Source organism: Oryctolagus cuniculus, chromosome 1 (genome assembly GCF_051225735.1).
Source record: "Oryctolagus cuniculus isolate XC-2025 breed Fujian yellow rabbit chromosome 1, ASM5122573v1, whole genome shotgun sequence".
Classification (NCBI taxonomy): Eukaryota; Metazoa; Chordata; class Mammalia; order Lagomorpha; family Leporidae; genus Oryctolagus; species Oryctolagus cuniculus.
The window spans coordinates 119,774,826-119,793,754 of NC_142867.1; the positions used below are offsets into that span (position 1 = coordinate 119,774,826).

The following is an 18,929-nucleotide window of genomic DNA, read 5'->3' on the forward strand; positions in this document are numbered from 1 at the left end:
CGGAAGGAAGACCTTTCTCTCTCTCTCTCTCTATCTGTAACTCTGCCTGTCAGATAAATAAATAAAAGAACTACCCTGTGATGAAAAATTCTCCAAGCTCTTCCATGGCCATGCTTTGTGAAACAGGACCACGGCAGACAAGGTCAACCCTTTCTTCAGAAGGTTTAGACAGACAAACCAAGGTTTTCTCTTCTATGGAAAAAGTTGGCTCTGCTTTGTTGGGGATGTTTTTCTGGCATCCCACAGTCCTAGACTGTGCTGTTTGCCCACATTTGCAACCCAGAGTAGGCTTTGCCATTGCACATATTCTGTTTCATTAAACAAGAGATACACACCCAAGCTCTACATATTTTTTTTTAATCTGTATTCTGAGATTCTGTGCCCAGGAAAGATGCTAACATTTACAACAAAATCCTGTGGACAGCTATTTCTGTCGCACCAAATCATAGAAATGTAGATTCTGTTATGTGCTATGTAGGCTTCCTACCAGAGTGACTTTCCCCAAAGTTATCCGTCATGAAGATGTTCTGTACTTCTAAAAATGACGTATTTTCAGTCTGGCCACGGGGCTTTAATGGAATGATCAGTTAGGTTTGCAATTTGCAATCTAGCAGGAGTTTCAATTTTGAGATGTTGTAAAGCTTCTCTCCTGTCTGGTAATATTTTAAGTCTGTAAATACATGATAAGAAGAGGTTTTTTGCTGTTTTGTGTTTCAGCACTCCTTTGTGCCTCGCATGCATTGTGCTGTGGACTGTTTATAAATGGTGAAAATTACCTATTTTCAAAAGATTATGGAGGATCTAGCACATGTATTTCAGAAAAAGCAGGCCATGGGGAAAATAATTACCTTGCGGTTCATTACCACATAAGTAGTTACTTTGGTGTGTTTATAATAATTTTCCGTGTATATTTTCTCATAGTTTTAAACAAAGTACATACTTACAATTTGGGTACTTTTATTTAGTATTACCTCATCCATTTTCCCACATCGTCACAATCTTCATAGCCACTGTTTTTCTTTTTTAATATTTATTTGAAAATTAGAATGAGAGAGATCTTCCATCCTTTGGTTACTCCCCAAATGGCTGCAACAGCCAGGACAGGGCAGGCAGATGGAGCTGGATTGAAAGTGGAGCAGCAGGAACTCAAACTGGCACCCATACGGGATGTCGGTGCTGCAGGCGGCCCCATAACCACTGTTTTTAATTGACAGTATTATATTCCAGTGTGGATGTTACAATTTAATTAATTATTCCTGCTAGCCAATTTCTGATTTCTTTTTTTTCCTATTAATATAATGAAGCCGTGTGTAGCTGATCGTACTATAGGGGATGAAGATCTCGCCCATATTCTAATACAGGAGTAGCTGTTGATTTTCACTCTTCTACTTGAATTTGCTCAGCTCATGTGCTGCTCCCCATCCCTGATCAGACTGAATTTTTTAAAACTATGCTTGGCCTTCCAGACTACAGAGGGATGGCAGACTCACTCTGTGTGAAATGTGTTGTTCACAAGCAGTCTTAAGTGCAGGAAGAAACCTTTCTCGCTTCTGTAGCTGAATGTAAGGATCTGAGGACTACTCATGGTATTCTACTTGCTCTGCTCTTGACTGTTTCATTTCTGAGTGCCAGTGTCTGCAGTCCCACCATGTGCTTTAATTTCCCTTTAACTGGTTTTCTTAGTTTTTCAGGCTGACGTCTCACACTGATGCACTCTCTTTTCAGCAGGGATGGTGAGAGAAGGTCAGCTAAATGGCTCCTCCGCAGCCCACAGTGAGCTAAGAGGTAAGCTGTTTCCCATTCTGTTTATTCCATCTGTAGACACTTGTCCTGAGATTCAGTCAAGGCAAGGGAAAATAGTAATTTGCCTGTGTTACCTATTAAGGACTCTGCCTTTTCATATGCGGTCTGTTAACAAGAGTCCTAGAACCTTCTGCTTTGTCTTCAGAAAGCTTAGGATTGACTTGAATATCTGCAGCTTTTGTTGCAAAAACCCATCCTGGGAAACTTCATTTCATTCTCTACCTTTTCCTTCTCTTCACAGGCTGCAGTACATGAGCAAGCTAGAGAAATCAGCACCACCAGACCAAGCTGTCAGGCCCTACTGTGGACAGTGTTTAACAAGTAAACTTGCAAGAACCCAACACAGCACCCAGAAATACCAATACACAGAGGTTGAAGGTTGGGGGTAGAATAGGGGAGGAAATACTCTAAATTGACTCCTTCATGCTGGCTGGTTTCTTGACATTCTGCTGCCTGTTCCAGTTCAAGAACACCCAAGTGACAACAGGACCCAAATGCACCCCCTGCCCCCTGGGCTGGACATGCTTGTGTCCACACGGCAGATCAGTATGGCACTGCGCAGGTGGTGGCTGCGGCTCTGCATGAAGGACTCGGGGCATCCAGAAGCCGTGGAATCTTCATGGCTCTTGTTGCAGTTTTGTACTCTACACTTGGTTTTTCAACTCAGCTTAATGGCTTTTTTAAAACATGACTTGAAGCTCTAGTTTTCTAGATCTTTTACAGTGTACAGTATTTTACATAACAGCTGTATTAAAAGCTTGTTCATTTACTTGCCAGGGCCCTGGCTCTGCTTTGAGAGTCACTGTAGAAAACTTCCAACTTGCACCCAAGGTATACTGATAAGCTTCATTTTTATAACTCACTGTGAAAATTCTTTCACCTTGGGTGGGGTGAGCTTGTTCTTGGGACAATGATGACTTGATTCCTCAGCATCACTGTTGCCCTTCTATACCATAAATACGCCCTAGATACGTTAGTGTGATGTGGGGTTTTAGTTTTGAGTCCTGTATAAATAACTCCAAGACCTAAAAGGCAATTTATTTATGAAATTTATTTTCTTATATAAATTATGTTTTTCTCTGGGCGGACAGCCTTCACCTTATTGCACTAATAGCACATCTGTAATACCAAGCTACAGGACAAGTCTGAACAGAGGTTTGTATTCTTCAATGTAGCACTTGTCTACCAGGCACTGTAGAGAGGGATGAGGAAAGCCAGGACTCACTCAGGAGGTGAAGGATGGAGCTGGGGCGGGGGCGACTGATAGCCTCTGACAAGTGTTTTCTCCCAGGAAGGGGAACATGCAAAGGTTACATCTGGATTTTGGTGTGGGGTCAAGCCGGAAGGCTGAGAAGCCCAATGCAGCACTGCAGTCGGCTCCCTTTGTTTGAGTTCCGAGGGAAGCAGGGACTCATCCTCCACTTACTTGTAAGAAATCACTCTGGCCGAGCTGATGCTTTGGGGGCAACAATGGGGTAGGAGTCGTCATCAGATTTAGAATTAGCAGCAATTAAGAACAGGCCATACACTGCCATAGTGAGGTGGTGTCATCCTGGCCCCAAGGACCTGAAACCTGTGTGTCCTAGGGAGAGGTATCACCCAGCGCTGGCGCTGCAAGTCTAACCTAACGGTGCTGGCACAGCAGCCTGCTCATTAGGCCCAGGTGCTCCATGACCACACTGATTAGCAAAGCTCTGGTGTTGGGTCTTCCAACCATTGGTCAAAGCTGTCGTAACGGAGTTTGTTGCAGAGTGAAGGGGATGCCTGAGTAGGAAAGGGGAAGTCACTGGGCAGTGATTGGAACATGATTAGGCCCTCCTTGCAGATGGAGGCTGGACTGAGCAGGGCACGGGGTTAGAAGGAGCTGCAGGCCCCTGGAAATCCCCTCACCCTGCCTTTGTATTACACTGAAGACAAGTTGCTCACAGACTCTAAAGCACATTCTTGATACAGGAAGAGGGGCTTGGGGAAAGCGGCAATTTGGTATTGGACAAGAGCCACATTAAGCCTTCATGAGGGCAGCCACCACAGCCTTGGCATTGAGACTGCGTAGGTCACAGTAGGTCTGGCCAGTGCCCACAAAGACGATGGGTTTGCTTGTGATGTACGTCATAGAAATAGCAGCTCCCACCTGAAGTGGAGAAAGGGACAGCCCATTAGCTCAGGTCTACTGCTTTTCACTCCCTCAGTAGTAATAACTCAGTAACAGAAAACTTAGAGCCAATGTGGCCTCAGTCTCAGCTCCCCTGAAGGATGCCTGTCCCCCTCCAGTCTCACTGTCCTGTGCCATCCACATTTACCTTGTCATCAATGGTGTCAAATTTGGTGAGGACAATGCCATCAATGAGCCGAGGTGTTTGAGCCATTGAGTGGTCAGCCAAGGCTCTGTTGAACTTCACCTGGAAAGCAAAGAGATGATGTAAGAACCATCTAATTGGCCAGAGCTTGGAGTGTAAAGAGAACTAGGCCCAAGCCCTCACCAGCTGGTCCACGGCTTCGTTGCCTACTAAGGCCTCCCCCACAAACAGCACCAGGTCAGGTGTATTGACGGTAATGAGTTTGGCCAGGGCGGTCATCAGAGGGGCATTGTCTTGCATACGGCCAGCCGTGTCCACCAGCACCACATCAAAGCCTTGGTTACGTGCTAGGGAGAGAGAAAGCAGTCAACTCAAAACACCCACCCTGACCCTTAATACTTAACAGCCTGTTAACTTCTTGGATTCTGGATTTGGTTATAAGGTAATATAAAAAAAGGACCAGTTCTATGCCTGGCCATCAGCAAACATGTTTGGGAAAAGGGGAGCAACAGGGTAAAGGTGACCCAATGTAGATTTCTTCGGTTAGACTATTAGCTTTGCCATCAACTACACAGGCAGAATGTGGCAACGAACTAGTCCCTTTTCCTGCTTTTGAGCAGTGACTTTGTAACCGGGTAAGCCTGACCCTCTGTGCAAACTCCAAGGAAACCCAGGAAGGAAAGGGGGCCCCAGCTACTCCCATGAACTTCTGTGCACCGTACCAAAGGCAATGGCTTCCATGGCAATGCCAGCAGCATCCTTGCCATAACCCTTTTCAAACAACTGCACCATAGTGCGACCACCATGCTTCTCTGGGGGGTGTAGGGCACTCAGACGCCGGGTATGTGTGCGCAGCTGCTCCACAGCCCCAGCACGAAACGTATCACAGGCAGCTATGAGGACACTGAAGCCGTTCTCTAACAGCCAGAAGGAAATCTGCAAAACAGTGACATTCACAGTGTCACCTCGAGCCAGGGCTCTAAGACAAGGAGAGTACAGCTATGGCACTGTCAGGCTGGGGACCTGCACTGACCTTGGCAAGATTAGTAGACTTCCCCACTCCGTTAACACCACAGAAGGTGACGACGTAAGGGCGCTGGCGGCGCTGGGCATCCATGATGTCCCGGAGCATGTCCACACGACGCTGTGGCTGCAGGATCTGCACCAGGGACTCCTGTAGGGCTTGCTTCACCGTGGAAGTCACCGCTGAAAGGGCAGGTAGAGACGCGCATAGCCAGGAAGCCCCAGGAATGTATTCCAAGATGCCCAACTCTTTCCTGTTCTAAGGGGCTAGGATGGTGCTACACTATTGGCCCAGGAACCCAACCCATGCTATTCTAAGCACTTTATAAGTATTAGCTCATTTTACCCTAATAACTCTTAAAGTCTAGGTTATATAACAGAGGTTTAGAAGTAAGGAATTTGCCAGAAGTCACGTACCTAGTAAGAATGGAAGTCTGTGTGCTTAACTGCTCGGTATGTATAAGCATGTTCTGGCTTAAGAGTACTTACTGCTGAACGTCCCCATCACCTTCCCTTCCAACTTGTTGGCGACAGATTCGCAGAGCTGGACAGCAATGTCTGCAGCCACGTTCTTAGCTGAGGAGAGTGGGAAAGGTGTGTGAGTTCTGTGGCCGCATGTTGATGGCACAGCTGAGAAACTGCAGGCCCTGCTCACAGCCAGCCCACCCCATGGATGGGAGTCAGCCCAGCTCTCGGAACTTACCAATGAGATGGTCACGCATCTTGTCCAGCACAGATTCCATGTCTTCCCGACTCAAGCTCTTGGAACCCACCAGGCCCTTCAGCATCCCAAACATGCCACCCAGAGTTCCCTTGGTAGAACTGCAGGCACAGGAGATCACAAATACACACAAGCCAGCGGGCAGGAGTTACAGCTTACCAACTGCAGCCATACACACCACCCCCACACCTGAAGTTCCCCTACCTAGGTTTGGTGGAGTTTTGAGCGGCCCCTTCATCATCTGAGCTGCTGCAGTCCAGATCCTGAAGCTGCCCCCCAGGCCCAGTCCCTCGAATCTGGAGGATATGGGGAAAGGAAGGAGAGGGGGTCAGGAACACTAAGGGTTCCGAGAGGAAAGAGCCCAGGACGCACCCTGTCCACACTGCTCTCAGGTGGGGAGGCTTCCAGTGTAACTCCTCGCTCAAATCCAGGTCTCACTTTCCTAGTCTGCATTTCTTCCCCATTTCTTATGAATGGTAACCTTCACTCTGATGCTGTTGTCTCTTACCAGGTTGATGTCCTCAGACAGGGCAGCCTCAGGGGCTCCGTTGGTGGTGGGAGTACTATAGTCCAGGACTTCCTTGTTAGCGCAGCCACCCAGTTCCCACACCCGGGGCGCTTTTTTGCCCTTCTCCTTTGGAGCTTCTGACTTGGACTTGCTGCAGATGGTTAGCATGGAAGAGCAGAAAAGAACACATGAGCCGTAGATAGGTCCCTTGTCCCCACCATCACGGCATTTTAGGAAAGTACCAGAAAAAGCCAAAATGCTCACCTGGACTTTTCCAAACCCCTCCCATGCTTCTGGATGAACTCCTCTCGCTTTCTGCGTATCAGCTCTTCTTTGGAAAGTTCCACTCCATTCTCGGGCCCCACTGGGAGACCCGACTTTTCTGCGGGGACTGCTTTGCTGGTCGCCAAAGGGCCATCAGAACCTGTTAAGAGAAACCTCACTGGAGACAAAGCCAATCCCCTACCAACTAGACAACGGACAGACGTCTTCCGAATCCTTCAGGGCAAAATCAGAGTGTACAGGTTGGAAATGACAGGGCGGTGAGCGCGCCTTTGAGTGGAAGGGAGGCCAGCGATGACAAAAGGATGGACCACCTCGCTGTGGCAAGAGCTCTGCTCACCTTCCTTCTTGGCCCCCTTTTTTTTGCTGTTCTTTGCTTTCTCCTTGGGCTTTTCCCCCCGCGTCTCAATCATGGATCTCACAGGTTTTTTGGCCTTTTCAGAATCTTCAAATTTCTTCATGGTAGTGGGAGCACGGATCTTACTGCTCTCCTCCGCTTCACTAAAGAGCAAAGAGAATGGCTGATCTTTCTTCCCTGTGCAGGAGGTCAGAGGAGTCCAGAAAACAACCCTCCCACCAAGACAGCAAGCAGGACTGGACAGCAAATTAGGAGTGTCTTTGAACACAGAATTTTCTACCCTTGAACCACCTTCAAGGAGGGAGCTCTCCAGTCATGGAAATTGATTTTGGAGAGGGGAGGCCTCTCACCGAAGGAGCCGCAGAAAGTCATTTTGGAAATCAAAAGTGCCATTCAATAGACTTAAAGCACTTTGTTGTTGGATCTCAGTGCGGTACTTGTCCCGAAAAAGCCGGTGCACATCATCTATCAGTTTGTCTACATACGTCAGCGTTAGGATCTTTTGAAAACCAACCTGTTTAGGGGAAGAAACAGAGCCAAGAGATCTGCTTACATGCCAGCCCAGAAGGGAGGGAAGCCAACTCAACCCAGGCCTCGAGAGACAGGCCCAGCCACCTGGCAGGTTTCCCTCGCCTGACAGGCAGCCAAGCTCTGCCTGGGCCCAGAGGCCGCTTCCATTACCCCCCTCCACCTTGCTAGTTTTCTCAACAACTCCACCATACACACTGGCTGCGGTTAACTGGGATTCTCTTAACAATCCGGACCGTGTAGGAAATTTAATCGTTGTCTTTCTAAAATACTCCCAAACTTACCACAAACACCAGCTCAAACTGGTTGTCCAGTTTATACTTGAGTGTGAGTGCCTCATGGGTGAAGGAGTTGTTACCGCCCCGTTCCTAGAAAAAGAGTCGTCTCAGGGTTCAGACTGTCCCCAGAAAACCCAGACGTGGCCCCTCCAGGAGTAGCTTTGGGAGAGAACCAGACGTTTCCCCCCAACAGGCGGATGCCAGGCATCTGGCATTACCGAGGAGAAACGGAGATCCCGGCTCGGGAGAGATGAGTAAGCCAAGACACGTGGGGCCGCACATAAACAATCAGATTTATGAGCGGCTCTCCAGGTTCTAACGATGTTTTCACATCCATAATCTCACCCAGCCTCGAGAGAGAACCAAGCTGCGGGGAGGTGGACGGAGGGCGCGAAGGAAGTCCCGAGGGGCCGCGGCATGCGGCTCCGGTCCCAGATACCGGGGCGGGGCGGGGGAGGGGTCCGCAAAGTTGCGGGAGGTCCACGGGGGGCAGCAGGAGGAAATGAAGTCCGGCTTACGGGACAGTGGGCGGTTTGAGGTGGGCAGGGAGGGTAGCGGTCACGCGCGGGATGATCAGGCGAAGCGGGGACCACGGTAGGGGTTGGGGCGGAGAAACCCGGAGTTCTGATCCCGCGGGGGCGGTACCTGCAGCAGGACGGAGCGAATCAACGCATTAACGGGCCCGGTGCATGAGTCGCTCACGCCCTGGAAGCACCAGAGCACAAGCCCGCCCTTGGAGAAAATGGTGAAGAAGTCGAGCATGGCGGCAGCGGGAGACGAGCCGGGGCCGGCGTCGGGAACTCAGGCCGCGAACGCCGCCGCTTCCTGCTGCGCCAGGCTCGGGACACGTCACACCAGCGGCCCCGGAAACCGGCTCATCCGCACTTCCGCTCAGGCCGCCGGGCTCCCTCCACCCCCACCTCCGCCCCTCGGCGCGCAGGACCGACGTAAATATAAGGCTGGCCAATGGCGGGTGGGGGCGTGTCTAGGTGGGACTACCGCGGAGGTCACGAAGAGAGAGCTGCCAATAGCGTGGAGGGGCGGCTCCCAGGAGGGCCGCTGGCCAATGGGCGCGCTCAGCTGAAGAGCTCGTGGCGCCGAGCCGTGGGGGCGGGGATGGGGCCGAGCTAAGGTGCAGCTAGCTCTAAGGTTCCAGATTCTCTAGGGCCATGCTCCGGGGAGTGCTGCAACTGGGCTTGGGACGGGGCCTCTTAACCCGGGGCCTAGGCTCACGCGGAGGAGGCTCTACTGTGGGTAAGGCTCAAAGCGACACAGGCTACCGTGGTTCTGGGTGCCCCAACCTCCTGCTCTCTGAGCTTCGGGGCCCGCGAGCCGGGTCCACGCCGACAGGACAGTGAGTGTGTCGGGGGTGAGCCGCCTACCGGGACTTGTAGGGCCTGGGCAGGTGTCTGGATCCCAACGCGGCCCTTCTCAGGTGACAAATCCACGAACATGTAAGTTTGCTGCTGTTGGCGGATAGCCAGGTGTAGGTGCCACTTAAGGTACCGTGCTAAAGAGAACGGTGCAGCTTGCTTTCTTCCATGATGTCTTGGCAGGGGTGGGGGGGCGGTTAAGACCCCAAGTGGAGATGACATGCAGTTGTTGTTAAGGGAGAGAGAGGGCTGTAAATCTGAGTGCATCGTCTAGGACAGGGAGAGTAGAAAGTATTAACCTTAGCAAGCTGAGTCTCGCAGCTCAGGACTTGGTGCATGGAAAGGGAGGCTGATGGCGTATAGACCACGCAGTAGAGCAGACAACACTGCTGGTGGAAGTGGACCCTTATGAGAAGGGATAACAGTGGGGACGCCAACACAAGTGTCCGTTTACCTCTAACCCCTCACCATATGGAAGGGCACGTATGATCCCCTGACCCTAACTATATCCCACAGACTGGGATGAGAAGGTGTCGGAGGTTAAGAAGAAGATCAAGTCAATGCTGCCTGGAGAGATCTGTGACCCACTGTATGACACCAGCCACCTGCCCCCCGAACAGTCAGATGTGGTGATCGTGGGAGGCGGGGTGGTAGGCCTGTCTGTGGCCTTTTGGCTGAAGAAGCTAGAGAAGCGACGAGGCGCCATTCGGGTGCTGGTGGTGGAACGCGACCACACGGTGAGGCCTGGGGTGGGGTAGCGTCGTGAGTGGGACAAGCAAAATGACCCATATTTTATTAAGGACTCTAGGGGTGAGGGACGGGAGGGAAGGAAAAGACCCCAATTTTGCAGATCCCAAGGTCAGGAACTGTGCTTTGAACCTGGAATAGCTGCAGGTCCTTAACCTTGGCAGTAAGGCTTCTGCTTCTAAAAGCAGATTCCACGGTGTTGGCTCTTTTGAGGTCACAAAGGTCTGGCCGAGAGAGCCTGCATTCAGCTAGTAATTCATGCAAGGCAAGCAGCTGTCCCACCCGGCCTTCTCTCAGGTTCTGTGACTTCTGCGGTTTCTGCACTCAGCTGTTCCCCTTTGCCTTTGGTCACATCTTTTCCCCAATGAGGAGGTCAGAGCTAACCTCCAGCGCTAGTACTTCCAGCCCATTGCCATTGTGTTGCACTGTGCACACCCCTCTTTAGATGGCCCACTGTCTGTGCTGTGCACGCCTGCTAATGCTGATGTTAAACAGTACCGCTGAAAGGCTGCTGTGGACACCCAAGGGCCTCTTAGGTTATAAACTTGCAAGGAGGCCTGCCCTTTAACTCTCAGCGTGCAACGCCCAGCTTCCAGGGCAGCATCTGTTCAGCTTTTCTCATCTCCCCCAGTACGCTCAGGCCTCCACCGGGCTCTCCGTGGGCGGGATCCGTCAGCAGTTCTCATTGCCAGAGAATGTCCAGCTCTCCCTCTTCTCGATCAACTTTCTTCGGAATATCAATGTAAGCGTGGTGAGATCTGGGCTTGGGTGGCGACCTCTCCTTTAGCCTAGGGAACAGGAATGGTCAGGCAACAAAGGGTGGGAACCTGCCTCTCCCCCCCCCCCCCCCCCAGTGAGGGTGCCAGGAGGAGGCTTCTCTTGGGTTTGGGGCGCTGAGTCTAGAAAGCTCTCCCTTTGTTGGGTCAGCCTCTTCGAGCAGCTTTTCTTTGCACACAGGAATACCTGGCTGTGGTTGACGCCCCTCCCCTGGATCTCCAGTTCAACCCCTCAGGCTATCTCCTGTTGGCTTCAGAAAAGAGTGCCTCCACCTTGGAGAACAACGTGAAAGTGCAGAGGTGGGTGCCCAGTGTAGGCTGTGAGCCGCTTCTTGGCCTCACACATTTGGTGAGCTCCTGCGCCAGGTTAGGAGCTGGGAAGACAGAGTTGATGGGACAGGACCCTCCTCTGTCAGGAAAGCTGCTGCTTGTGACCTGCCGTGTCCTGTGCTGAGTGCTGGGGCAGATGGGGACAAAACACTGCCACAGAGGACACAGCCCAGACTTAATAACCAGCATCCCTAGGGACGGGCGCAGGAATTGGATTTTTTAACAAGAACCCTAAGTCAGGGGTCAGCATCCTTTCTCTGTAAAGGGCCACGCAGCCCATATTTTAGGCTTTCCTTGCCTCGTGGCCTCTTTTGAAGCCATTCAGCTTTGCCATTGGTGCACAGAAGCATCCACAGATGAGAACATGAATGAGTGGGGCTCATTCACGAGGACAGGCAGCAGGTCAAAAGTGGCAACGCCTGCCCTAAGTGGCTGGCCCGATCTATCAAGAGCCAGCATCTTTGTGACGTGTTACAGCTGGAGGCTTTATTTTTCTGTTTATTTGACAAACACGCTGCAAGTCTCACTGGTGACCTCAGGTAACATACTCTGTGCCTAACTCATTTGATCATCACCCCATTTTACAAGTGGGGAAACCGAGGCACAGCAGTTAGTAAGCTTAGGCAGAAGGATTCAGTTCAAAACAGGCAATCTGTCTAATGAGAGTATTCTTTCTTTCTTCCAAAGGTATTTGTTTAATAGAAAGGCAGAGTTATAGAGAGAGGAGGGCAAGAACGAAAGAGATCTTCCATCCTCTGGTTTACTCTCCAAATGGCCACAATGGTCAAGGCTATGCCAGACTGAAGCCAGGAGCCTGGAGCATCTTCCAGGTCTCCCACATGGGTTTAGGCGCCCAGGCACTTTGGCCATCTGCAGCTTTCCCAGGCACATTAGCAGGGAGCTGGAAGGGAAGTGGAGCAACCAGGACTTGAACCAGTGCCCATGTGGGATGCCAGCATCGCAGGCAGCAGCTTAACCCACTACGTCACAGCACCAGCCCCGGGAGCGTGTTCTTTCAGCACCTGGGTTAGGCAGACGGAGGCCATTCTGGGCATAGGAGTGGAGGGAACAGTTACCATGCTGTGGCAGGACGTGGGGGGATGGAAAAGAGGGGTCAGGTGCCCAAGAGCCTTTACCTGTAGACTGGGTCCTCACCCATTCAGTGGTGAGGAAAAATCGGGGTGTGTGGAGCAGAGAAGTGACAATGAGCTGGACTCCCCACTTGTGGAGTCGGGGACTGTCCATGTCCTCTCCACACACTCGCCCTCTCCGTCACACAAACGCAGACCCACATCTCTCAGGCAGGAAGGAGCCAAGATTTGTCTGATGTCACCCGAGCAGCTTCGGAACAAGTTTCCCTGGATAAACACAGAGGGAGTGGCTTTGGCGTCATACGGTGAGGCTTGCATGCACAGGGGCCAGAGGTTGGAGGGCTTGGCTTCCCCCTAGCCAAGCTGCAGGCTTCCCGCTTCAGGGCCTGGCCGCACCCTGCTGGAACTGATCATTGTTTAAGATGACCTTCCCCAGCTGCCAAGCCCTACAGAAGGGCTGGAGTGATGGGGGCGGGAAGTAGAGCAGGAGAAGGCGGTTCCAAGTTCCTCATCTGGAACTCTTTTTCAGGGATGGAAGATGAAGGTTGGTTTGACCCCTGGTCCCTGCTCCAGGGGCTCCGGCGAAAGGTCCAGTCCATGGGGGTCCTTTTCTGCCAGGGCGAGGTGACACGTGAGTCTGATGCCCCCCAGGCAGGGGCCCAGAGTGGGGTTTATCATCTGGATCCCAGGCTAGGCAAGGTTGGAAGGGGGGCGGCTGTTGTCTGCCAGCCTGACTCTGGCTGCTGCATTTGCTGCTTTGTGACCTGGGACCTGCATGACAGTTTCAGCACTGCCCTGTCCCAGGTGGACCCGTGCTCATCCCGCTGACTTCATCTCTGCTGCTTCAGTGTCTGTGGGAAAGCTCCCAGCCCCCCAGCCTGCTTTCCTGGAGAGACTAGGAAGAATCCCCATGTTCCTGCCTCTTCCGGGCCTCAAGGCTTAGTTTTGGTTTTCTTCCCTGTAGGGTTTGTCTCTTCCTCCAGCCGCATGGAGACCACAAGTGGGGAAGAGATTATCATGAAAAGGATCCGTGAAGTCCATGTAAGTTCCCAGGCCAAGAGTGTTCCTTCCAGAGTGGAGGAACAAGAAAGGAGAAAAGGGTCCTTATTCTGGTCTTCTCTACCCACCCTCCTGGAAGGGTAAACTAAGGCTCAAGAAGAGGTGTGCCCATCGCGGTGCCCACTGTGTGGTCCAGACCCTTCCTGCCCTCACCTTCTGATGCCTCTAGGTGAAGATGGACAACAGCCTGGAGTACCAGCCTGTGGAGTGCGCCATAGTGATCAATGCAGCGGGAGCCTGGTCGGGAAAGATCGCAGAGCTGGCTGGTGTTGGGAAGGGGCCGCCTGGCACCCTGCAGGGCACCAAGCTACCCGTGGAGCCAAGGAAAAGGTAGCATCCCTCGGGGCAGCTGAGGAGGTTGGTAAGAGAAAGAAAGAAGTGCCATGGAAGTTGGTTGTGAGGGTGGACATGTGCTATTCCTGTGGTCCCCTAACCCCACGGTCGTGGCAGGTATGTGTACTTATGGCACTGCCCCCAGGGCCCAGGCCTGGAGACTCCGTTTGTTGCAGACACCAATGGAGTCTACTTCCGCCGGGAAGGCTTAGGCAACAACTATCTTGGTGGCCGTAGCCCCACAGAGGTAAGCCACATGTCCTGGGCATGCTGGGAAGGAGACACAGGCCACCTGCTAGGAAAGAGTCTGGTCTTTGGGGAGGGCTCTGGCTGTTACTGACATTGTAACCTCCTGCAGGTGTGAATTGGCGTCTTCCCCCTCCCCCACCCCCATCCTCATCCTCCCCCCACCAAGGAGGTTGATTGAAGGGGTCAGTGAGGTCTGGGTCTGTCCTTGCGTCTCAGGCAACGTAAGCCTCATCTCCACCTCTCACCCCAGGAGGAGGAGCCAGACCCAAGCAACCTGGAAGTGGACCATGATTTCTTTCAGGAGAAGGTGTGGCCCCAGCTGGCTCAGAGAGTACCAGCTTTTGAGAATCTGAAGGTAACTGGCAGCAAATGCTTTTTCCTATTTACTTATAGACACGGGACACTGCCAAATGCCTCCCCAGCCTCACAACTGCTAAGGAATCTTGGACTCACCCTGTCATGGGCCCCTCGGCAACTGGTAGAGGGTATCTGTGCTGTTCCCTGACCACAAAAGAGGGTTGGGTGAGCCTGCAGCCTTCCGAGAACCCCAGCATCTTATGCACCCACAGGTTCGGAGCTCCTGGGCTGGCTATTACGACTACAACACCTTTGACCAGAACGGCGTGGTGGGCCCCCACCCCTTGGTTGTCAACATGTACTTCGCTACAGGCTTCAGCGGTCACGGGCTGCAGCACGCCCCTGCCGTGGGGCGAGCTGTGGCCGAGATGGTGCTGGAGGGCCACTTCCAGACCATCGACATGAGCCCCTTCCTCTTTAGCCGCTTTCACTTGGGAGAGAAGGTCCTGGAACAGAATATCTTCTGAGCTCACAGGCACTTCACTGGGCCCCGTGGGCCTGGCCAGCACCCTGGCTCATAGTCCTCTGCACTGCCCGAGTCCTCCCCAGTCCCATGCCAGGGCCCTTTGTAGACAGGCCCGGGGCTTTACCCCCGTTCTCCACTGTCCAGGCCATTCTGCACTGGCTGGGCACAGGCACAGATGCTGAGGCCTCAGCCAACAAAAACTGATGGTGCAGGACCCTAGGACTGATCTGTAGCCCAGGCTGAGCCCACTCACTAGGGCCATCCAGCTGGAGTCCTAAGTGTGCAGGCCCAGGACTGGCTCCTTCCTGTACCAACCCAGAAAGACTGACCCTCTTGGTGGGGCTGGGAAGAGCCCAGGCCTGGGAGCATTCTGGGGCAGCTCGGCCCAGACTTACCGACTTGAATCTTTTCTCTCCTCATCAATCAATAAACATGATTGATTCACTCCTTCCCTTAGTCTTCTGCCCCTTCTGTTTCTCGTCTCACTGCAGGAGTGTTTTTTGTTTGTTTGTTTGTTTTTGTTTGTTTGTTTGTTTTTGACAGGCAGAGTGGACAGTGAGAGAGAGAGACAGAGAGAAAGGTCTTCCTTTGCCATTGGTTCACCCTCCAATGGCCGCCGCGGCCGGCGCACTGCACTGATCCGAAGGCAGGAGCCAGGTACTTATCCTGGTCTCCCATGGGGTGCAGGGCCCAAGGACTTGGGCCATCCTCCACTGCACTCCCTGGCCACAACAGAGAGCTGGCCTGGAAGAGGGGCAACCGGGACAGAATCCGGCGCCCCGACCAGGACTAGAACCTGGTGTGCCGGTGCCGCAAGGCGGAGGATTAGCCTAGTGAACCACGGCGCTGGCCCTGCAGGAGCTTTTTGCAGCAGGAGGCCTTGACCCCAGGAATGGGGAGGCAGAGCCGCTGCTTCTTGCTCCTCCACCGCCACCCCTCCCCCCCTCCCTCAGGTGGAACTATCTGAGGACCCAGTTGAGCTGTCTCATTTGCATGCTGTTGCCTTCTGTTCCCAATGCCTGCAGGGAGTGTGGTTGTAAAGGGAAGAGGTGGTGGATGCATCCATCTATCTGGCCAATATTTATTCAGCCCCAACACCAGGCCAGGTTCAGGGCTACATCTTAGAGTGCACCAGCAGGCAAGGTCTTCGCCAGAGCTTTCATATCTCTGTCCTGCTCCTCCACCCCTGGACCAGACAGTGTGACCTCTGCAGTGCTGGGGTGAGCACAGGGCTCCTCCGGCCCGCGGGGTGGCAGTGGGGACTGGAAGGGAGTTTCTCCATGAAGTTCCCTAGGGAAGTTGACCTCTGAGCTGAACCTTTTTTTTTTTTTTTTTTTTAAAGATTTATTTACTTATTTGAAAGGCAGAGTTACAGAGAGAAAGAGAGAATGAGAGACAGAGATCTTCCATCCATTGTTTCACTCCCCAAGTGGCTGCAATGGCTGGAGCTGAACCTATCTGAAGCCAGGAGCCAGGAGTTCCTAGGTCTCCCTCAGGGGTCCAAGTACCTGGGCCATATTCCTCTGCTTTCCCAGGCACATTAGCAGGGAACTGGATCGGAAGTGGAGCAGCCTGGACTCGACCCTTGGCAGCCATATGGGATGCCGGTGCAGCAGGTAGAGGCTTAACCCACTACATCACAGCCTCAGCCCCTGAGCTGAACCTAAAGAAGGAGCAGGTTTACAATGTGAATGCAAGAAGGGGCTGGTGAGGGGGTACAGGGAGAGTTCAGGCAGAGGGAAAACCACACACATGGGGACTTCATAAACTTTGTGGAAAATACAACTTAAAAAGAATTTGGTGCAAGAGAATTTGAAAGCCATGCCTAATTTTTTTAAAAAAATGCATTTCTCATGAACTTTTTGAAGACTCCTATGACAAATGCACAGAGGCAAGAACTAACCACCCTGGGGACTTGTCTTAGCTGTTCGGAGTGCCAGAACAAAATACTGCAGACTGGCTTATCAGTAAACAGTAGAAACATACTGCTGGGGCTGGCGCTGTGGCATGGCGGATAGAGCCGCTGCCTGAAGTGCCAGCATCCCATATGGGCACTAGTTTGTGTCCTGGCTGCTCTTCTTCCAATTCAGCTCTCTGCTATGGCCTGGGAAAGCAGTGGAAGATGGCCCAAGTCCTTGGGCCCCTGAATACCGGAGGGAGACCCGGAAGAAGCTCCCAGCTCCTGGCTTCAGATCGGTGAAGCTCTGGCCATTGGGGCCAATTGGGGAGTGAACCAGCAGTTGGAAGACCTCTCTCTCTCTCTCTCTCTCTCTGCCTCTCTGTGTAACTCTGACTTTCAAATAAATAAGTTAAAAAAAAAAAAAAAGAAACACAGCCCTAGAGGCTGGGGAGAACAGGAAGGGCTCGCTCTCTGCTTCAAAGATATCAGTATCTCACTGCCTTGTCACATGACGCAGAGGGCAAGGGAGCTCCCTTCAGCCTCTTACATGGGCACTCACCCCATTCACGAGGCTTCACGTGACTTAATCATTTTCCAGAAGATCCCCCCTGTTAATAGTGTCACATTAGGTGTTAGCTACCAACCACACCAGGATCCAGCCTGACTTTCTGGCCAGATTGGAAGAAGAGGGACCAGAGGCTGAAGACCCATGCTAAAGAGCTTGGATTTTATCTGTGGGCAGGTGCCAATGCTGGGTTCTACTTATCTATCTCCATCCAGGTCTCCTGCGAGGGTGGCAGGAACCCAGGTACTTGAGCCATCGCATTGCCTCCTGGGTCTGCATTAACAGGAAGCCAAGATTGAAAGCGGAGCTGCGACTCAATTGCTCTGATAATGGCACACAGGGGTCTTAATTGCTAGGCCAAACGACCACCCCCACTGCAGGTTGTTTTTTTTTTTTTTGTTTTTTTGTTTTTTTGTTTTTTTTTTTTTAATTTGAAAAAGTTACACGGAGGAGAGGCAGAGAAAGAGAGAGGTCTTCCATCTACTGGTTCACTGCCCAACTGGCTGCAATGGCCAGAGCTGTGCCAATCCGAAGCCAGGAACTAGGAGCTTCTTCTGATTCTCCCACGCGGGTACAGGGACCCAAGCACTTGAGCCATCTTCTACTGCTTTCCCAGGCCAGAGAGCTGGATTGGAAGCGGAGCAGCCAGGACTCAAACCGGCGCCCATATGGGATGCCGGCACTGCAGGCAGCAGCTTTACCCACTACGCCACAGCGCTGGCCCCTGTAGGATTTTATGTAGGGTAGTGACATGGTCAGATTTCCCCCTGCGTACCTGTAGAAAACACGTTAGGGTGTCAGGGCAGGAGGTAAGGATTCCAGAGGGAGGCTGCTGCTATTGCTCACCTGGCAGAGACAAGAGGAGCCTGCACTGCCACAGTGAGCAGCAGAGGGTCCAGGAGGTGACAGCAGCAACGAGAAACAGGGTCAAGGAAGACTCCTGGGCTTCTGCTTGGACAGCTGGACAGAGGAAGACCTCTCAGCTGAGCACCAGGGAGGCATAGTGAGAGGGACAAAAACCAGGAGTGCATGCTGCATGAAGGGTGTGCAGTGTCCAGAGAAACTTTGCTCGAAAGGGGTTGGATTCCCTGGCATGGCCAAAGGGCGACAATCTGAGCAGGGATAGAGAGGCAGCATGCAACAGGGTGTGGCCACTTCAGGAGGAGAGAAAGCAGGGAGCCATGCGGGGAAGCTGGAGGGACCCTACAGACATTTAAGAGACCAAAGAGCGGGTGCCCAGAGAGGCAGGAGAAGAGCCAGGAGAGGGTACTGTCATGGACACGAAGGAGGAAGTGGTCAGTGGCACAAAACGACACACATGCATCTGGACTCACACCACATCGGTCAGTGGTGACCTTGGTGGGAGCAGTTGCAGAGAAGGGGAAGTTGAGTGGAAACAGAGCTAGCGGGTAAAACTTCATAAAGAGCGGCCTTTAGGGAGGGTGAACCGGAAAAGATGTGACCCTGTGCCGGAGTGCCAAGTGGAAGCGCGAGAGCTAAAGTGTTGACGCAGAAGAGGAAGGGACACGGTGCTGAAGGGCCGGAAGGAGCCTGCCAGGGCCCAGCTGGGGCTGGTCGGGCTAAACCAACATCCGGTCAGCCCTGTCAGGTGTCCAGCGTGCCCGCAGTCACTCAGCCCCCTGCCACACAGACACACCAATGTGAGGTCCAGAGGGGCCTCTGGCGGCTTACCCAGGTGCTCCTCTCTTCAAGGTCACAAAGGCTACATTTAAAGGATACATGGGAAGGGGGACATTGGGTGCGGTAGTTGTGCTTGGGCTGCCTGCATTCCACACCCAGAGCACCTGGTTCAAGTCGCAGCTCTGGTTCCTGCTATTGTGCACCCTTGGAAAGAGGGGATGATTTAGTTACTTGGATCCCTGCC

The 18,929-nt window shown here is 52.5% G+C and overlaps 3 protein-coding genes across 14 annotated transcripts in view; 2 read left to right on the plus strand and 1 right to left on the minus strand.

Moving 5' to 3' along the window:
- The window catches only part of SIRAL1 (SIR2 antiphage like 1), a 51,568-nt gene extending 48,996 nt beyond the window's left edge, over positions 1-2,572 (plus strand). For 6 of the 10 annotated variants that reach the window (XM_089335498.1, XM_008259450.5, XM_070048285.2 and 3 more), the window contains 2 exons: positions 1,726-1,785; positions 2,045-2,572. In XM_089335498.1, the coding sequence (XP_089191624.1) occupies positions 1,726-1,785; positions 2,045-2,058 (74 nt within the window). In that variant the 3' untranslated portion in view covers positions 2,059-2,572. The remainder of the gene's footprint in view (positions 1-1,725; positions 1,786-2,044) is intronic. The other 4 variants (XM_017342643.4, XM_070048290.2, XM_070048289.2 and 1 more) reach the window with 1 other exon arrangement.
- Positions 2,573-2,839: 267 nt separating this feature from the next.
- On the minus strand, positions 2,840-8,644 carry SRPRA (SRP receptor subunit alpha). The gene is made up of 14 exons (XM_002708596.6): positions 8,444-8,644; positions 7,805-7,888; positions 7,343-7,506; positions 6,975-7,135; positions 6,617-6,776; positions 6,353-6,503; positions 6,049-6,140; positions 5,827-5,945; positions 5,613-5,699; positions 5,134-5,306; positions 4,823-5,036; positions 4,284-4,447; positions 4,104-4,202; positions 2,840-3,934 (listed from the first exon to the last, which is right to left on the minus strand). The coding sequence occupies exons 1-14, from the start codon at positions 8,558-8,560 to the stop codon at positions 3,806-3,808; spliced, it is 1,914 nt and encodes a 637-aa protein (XP_002708642.1). The 5' UTR covers positions 8,561-8,644; the 3' UTR covers positions 2,840-3,805.
- A 308-nt stretch (positions 8,645-8,952) lies between these two features.
- Positions 8,953-15,028, plus strand: FOXRED1 (FAD dependent oxidoreductase domain containing 1). 3 transcript variants are annotated; one of them, XR_016235779.1, is made up of 11 exons: positions 8,953-9,052; positions 9,688-9,908; positions 10,550-10,660; positions 10,876-10,994; positions 12,326-12,420; positions 12,645-12,746; positions 13,080-13,156; positions 13,344-13,504; positions 13,684-13,754; positions 14,007-14,111; positions 14,326-15,028. XR_016235779.1 is itself a non-coding variant. In XM_002708303.6 (11 exons), exons 1-11 carry the CDS (start codon positions 8,968-8,970, stop codon positions 14,578-14,580), a joined length of 1,461 nt encoding a protein of 486 aa, XP_002708349.1. In that variant the 5' UTR covers positions 8,953-8,967; the 3' UTR covers positions 14,581-15,028. The 3 variants fall into 3 exon arrangements, 2 of the variants coding, with proteins under 2 accessions (XP_002708349.1, XP_069904372.1); XM_002708303.6 differs by having other exon boundaries at positions 13,625-13,754; XM_070048271.2 differs by having other exon boundaries at positions 12,330-12,420; positions 13,625-13,754.
- The last annotated feature ends 3,901 nt before the right edge of the window (positions 15,029-18,929 follow it).

What these genes read in the sequence shown, in the direction of transcription:
- SRPRA (XM_002708596.6), bottom strand. Translation starts at nt 8,560, where the DNA reads ATGCTCGACTTCTTCACCATTTTCTCCAAGGGCGGGCTTGTGCTCTGG. An exon ending in GGTGATGGGGACGTTCAGCA is followed by an intron (nt 5,307 to 5,612) that starts GTAAGTACTCTT and finishes CTGCCCTTTCAG; the next exon opens with CGGTGACTTCCACGGTGAAG. An exon ending in AGTCTACTAATCTTGCCAAG is followed by an intron (nt 5,037 to 5,133) that starts GTCAGTGCAGGT and finishes ACTGTTTTGCAG; the next exon opens with ATTTCCTTCTGGCTGTTAGA.
- FOXRED1 (XM_002708303.6), top strand. Translation starts at nt 8,968, where the DNA reads ATGCTCCGGGGAGTGCTGCAACTGGGCTTGGGACGGGGCCTCTTAACC. An exon ending in CCCGTGGAGCCAAGGAAAAG is followed by an intron (nt 13,505 to 13,624) that starts GTAGCATCCCTC and finishes CGGTCGTGGCAG; the next exon opens with GTATGTGTACTTATGGCACT. An exon ending in GTGGCCGTAGCCCCACAGAG is followed by an intron (nt 13,755 to 14,006) that starts GTAAGCCACATG and finishes CTCTCACCCCAG; the next exon opens with GAGGAGGAGCCAGACCCAAG.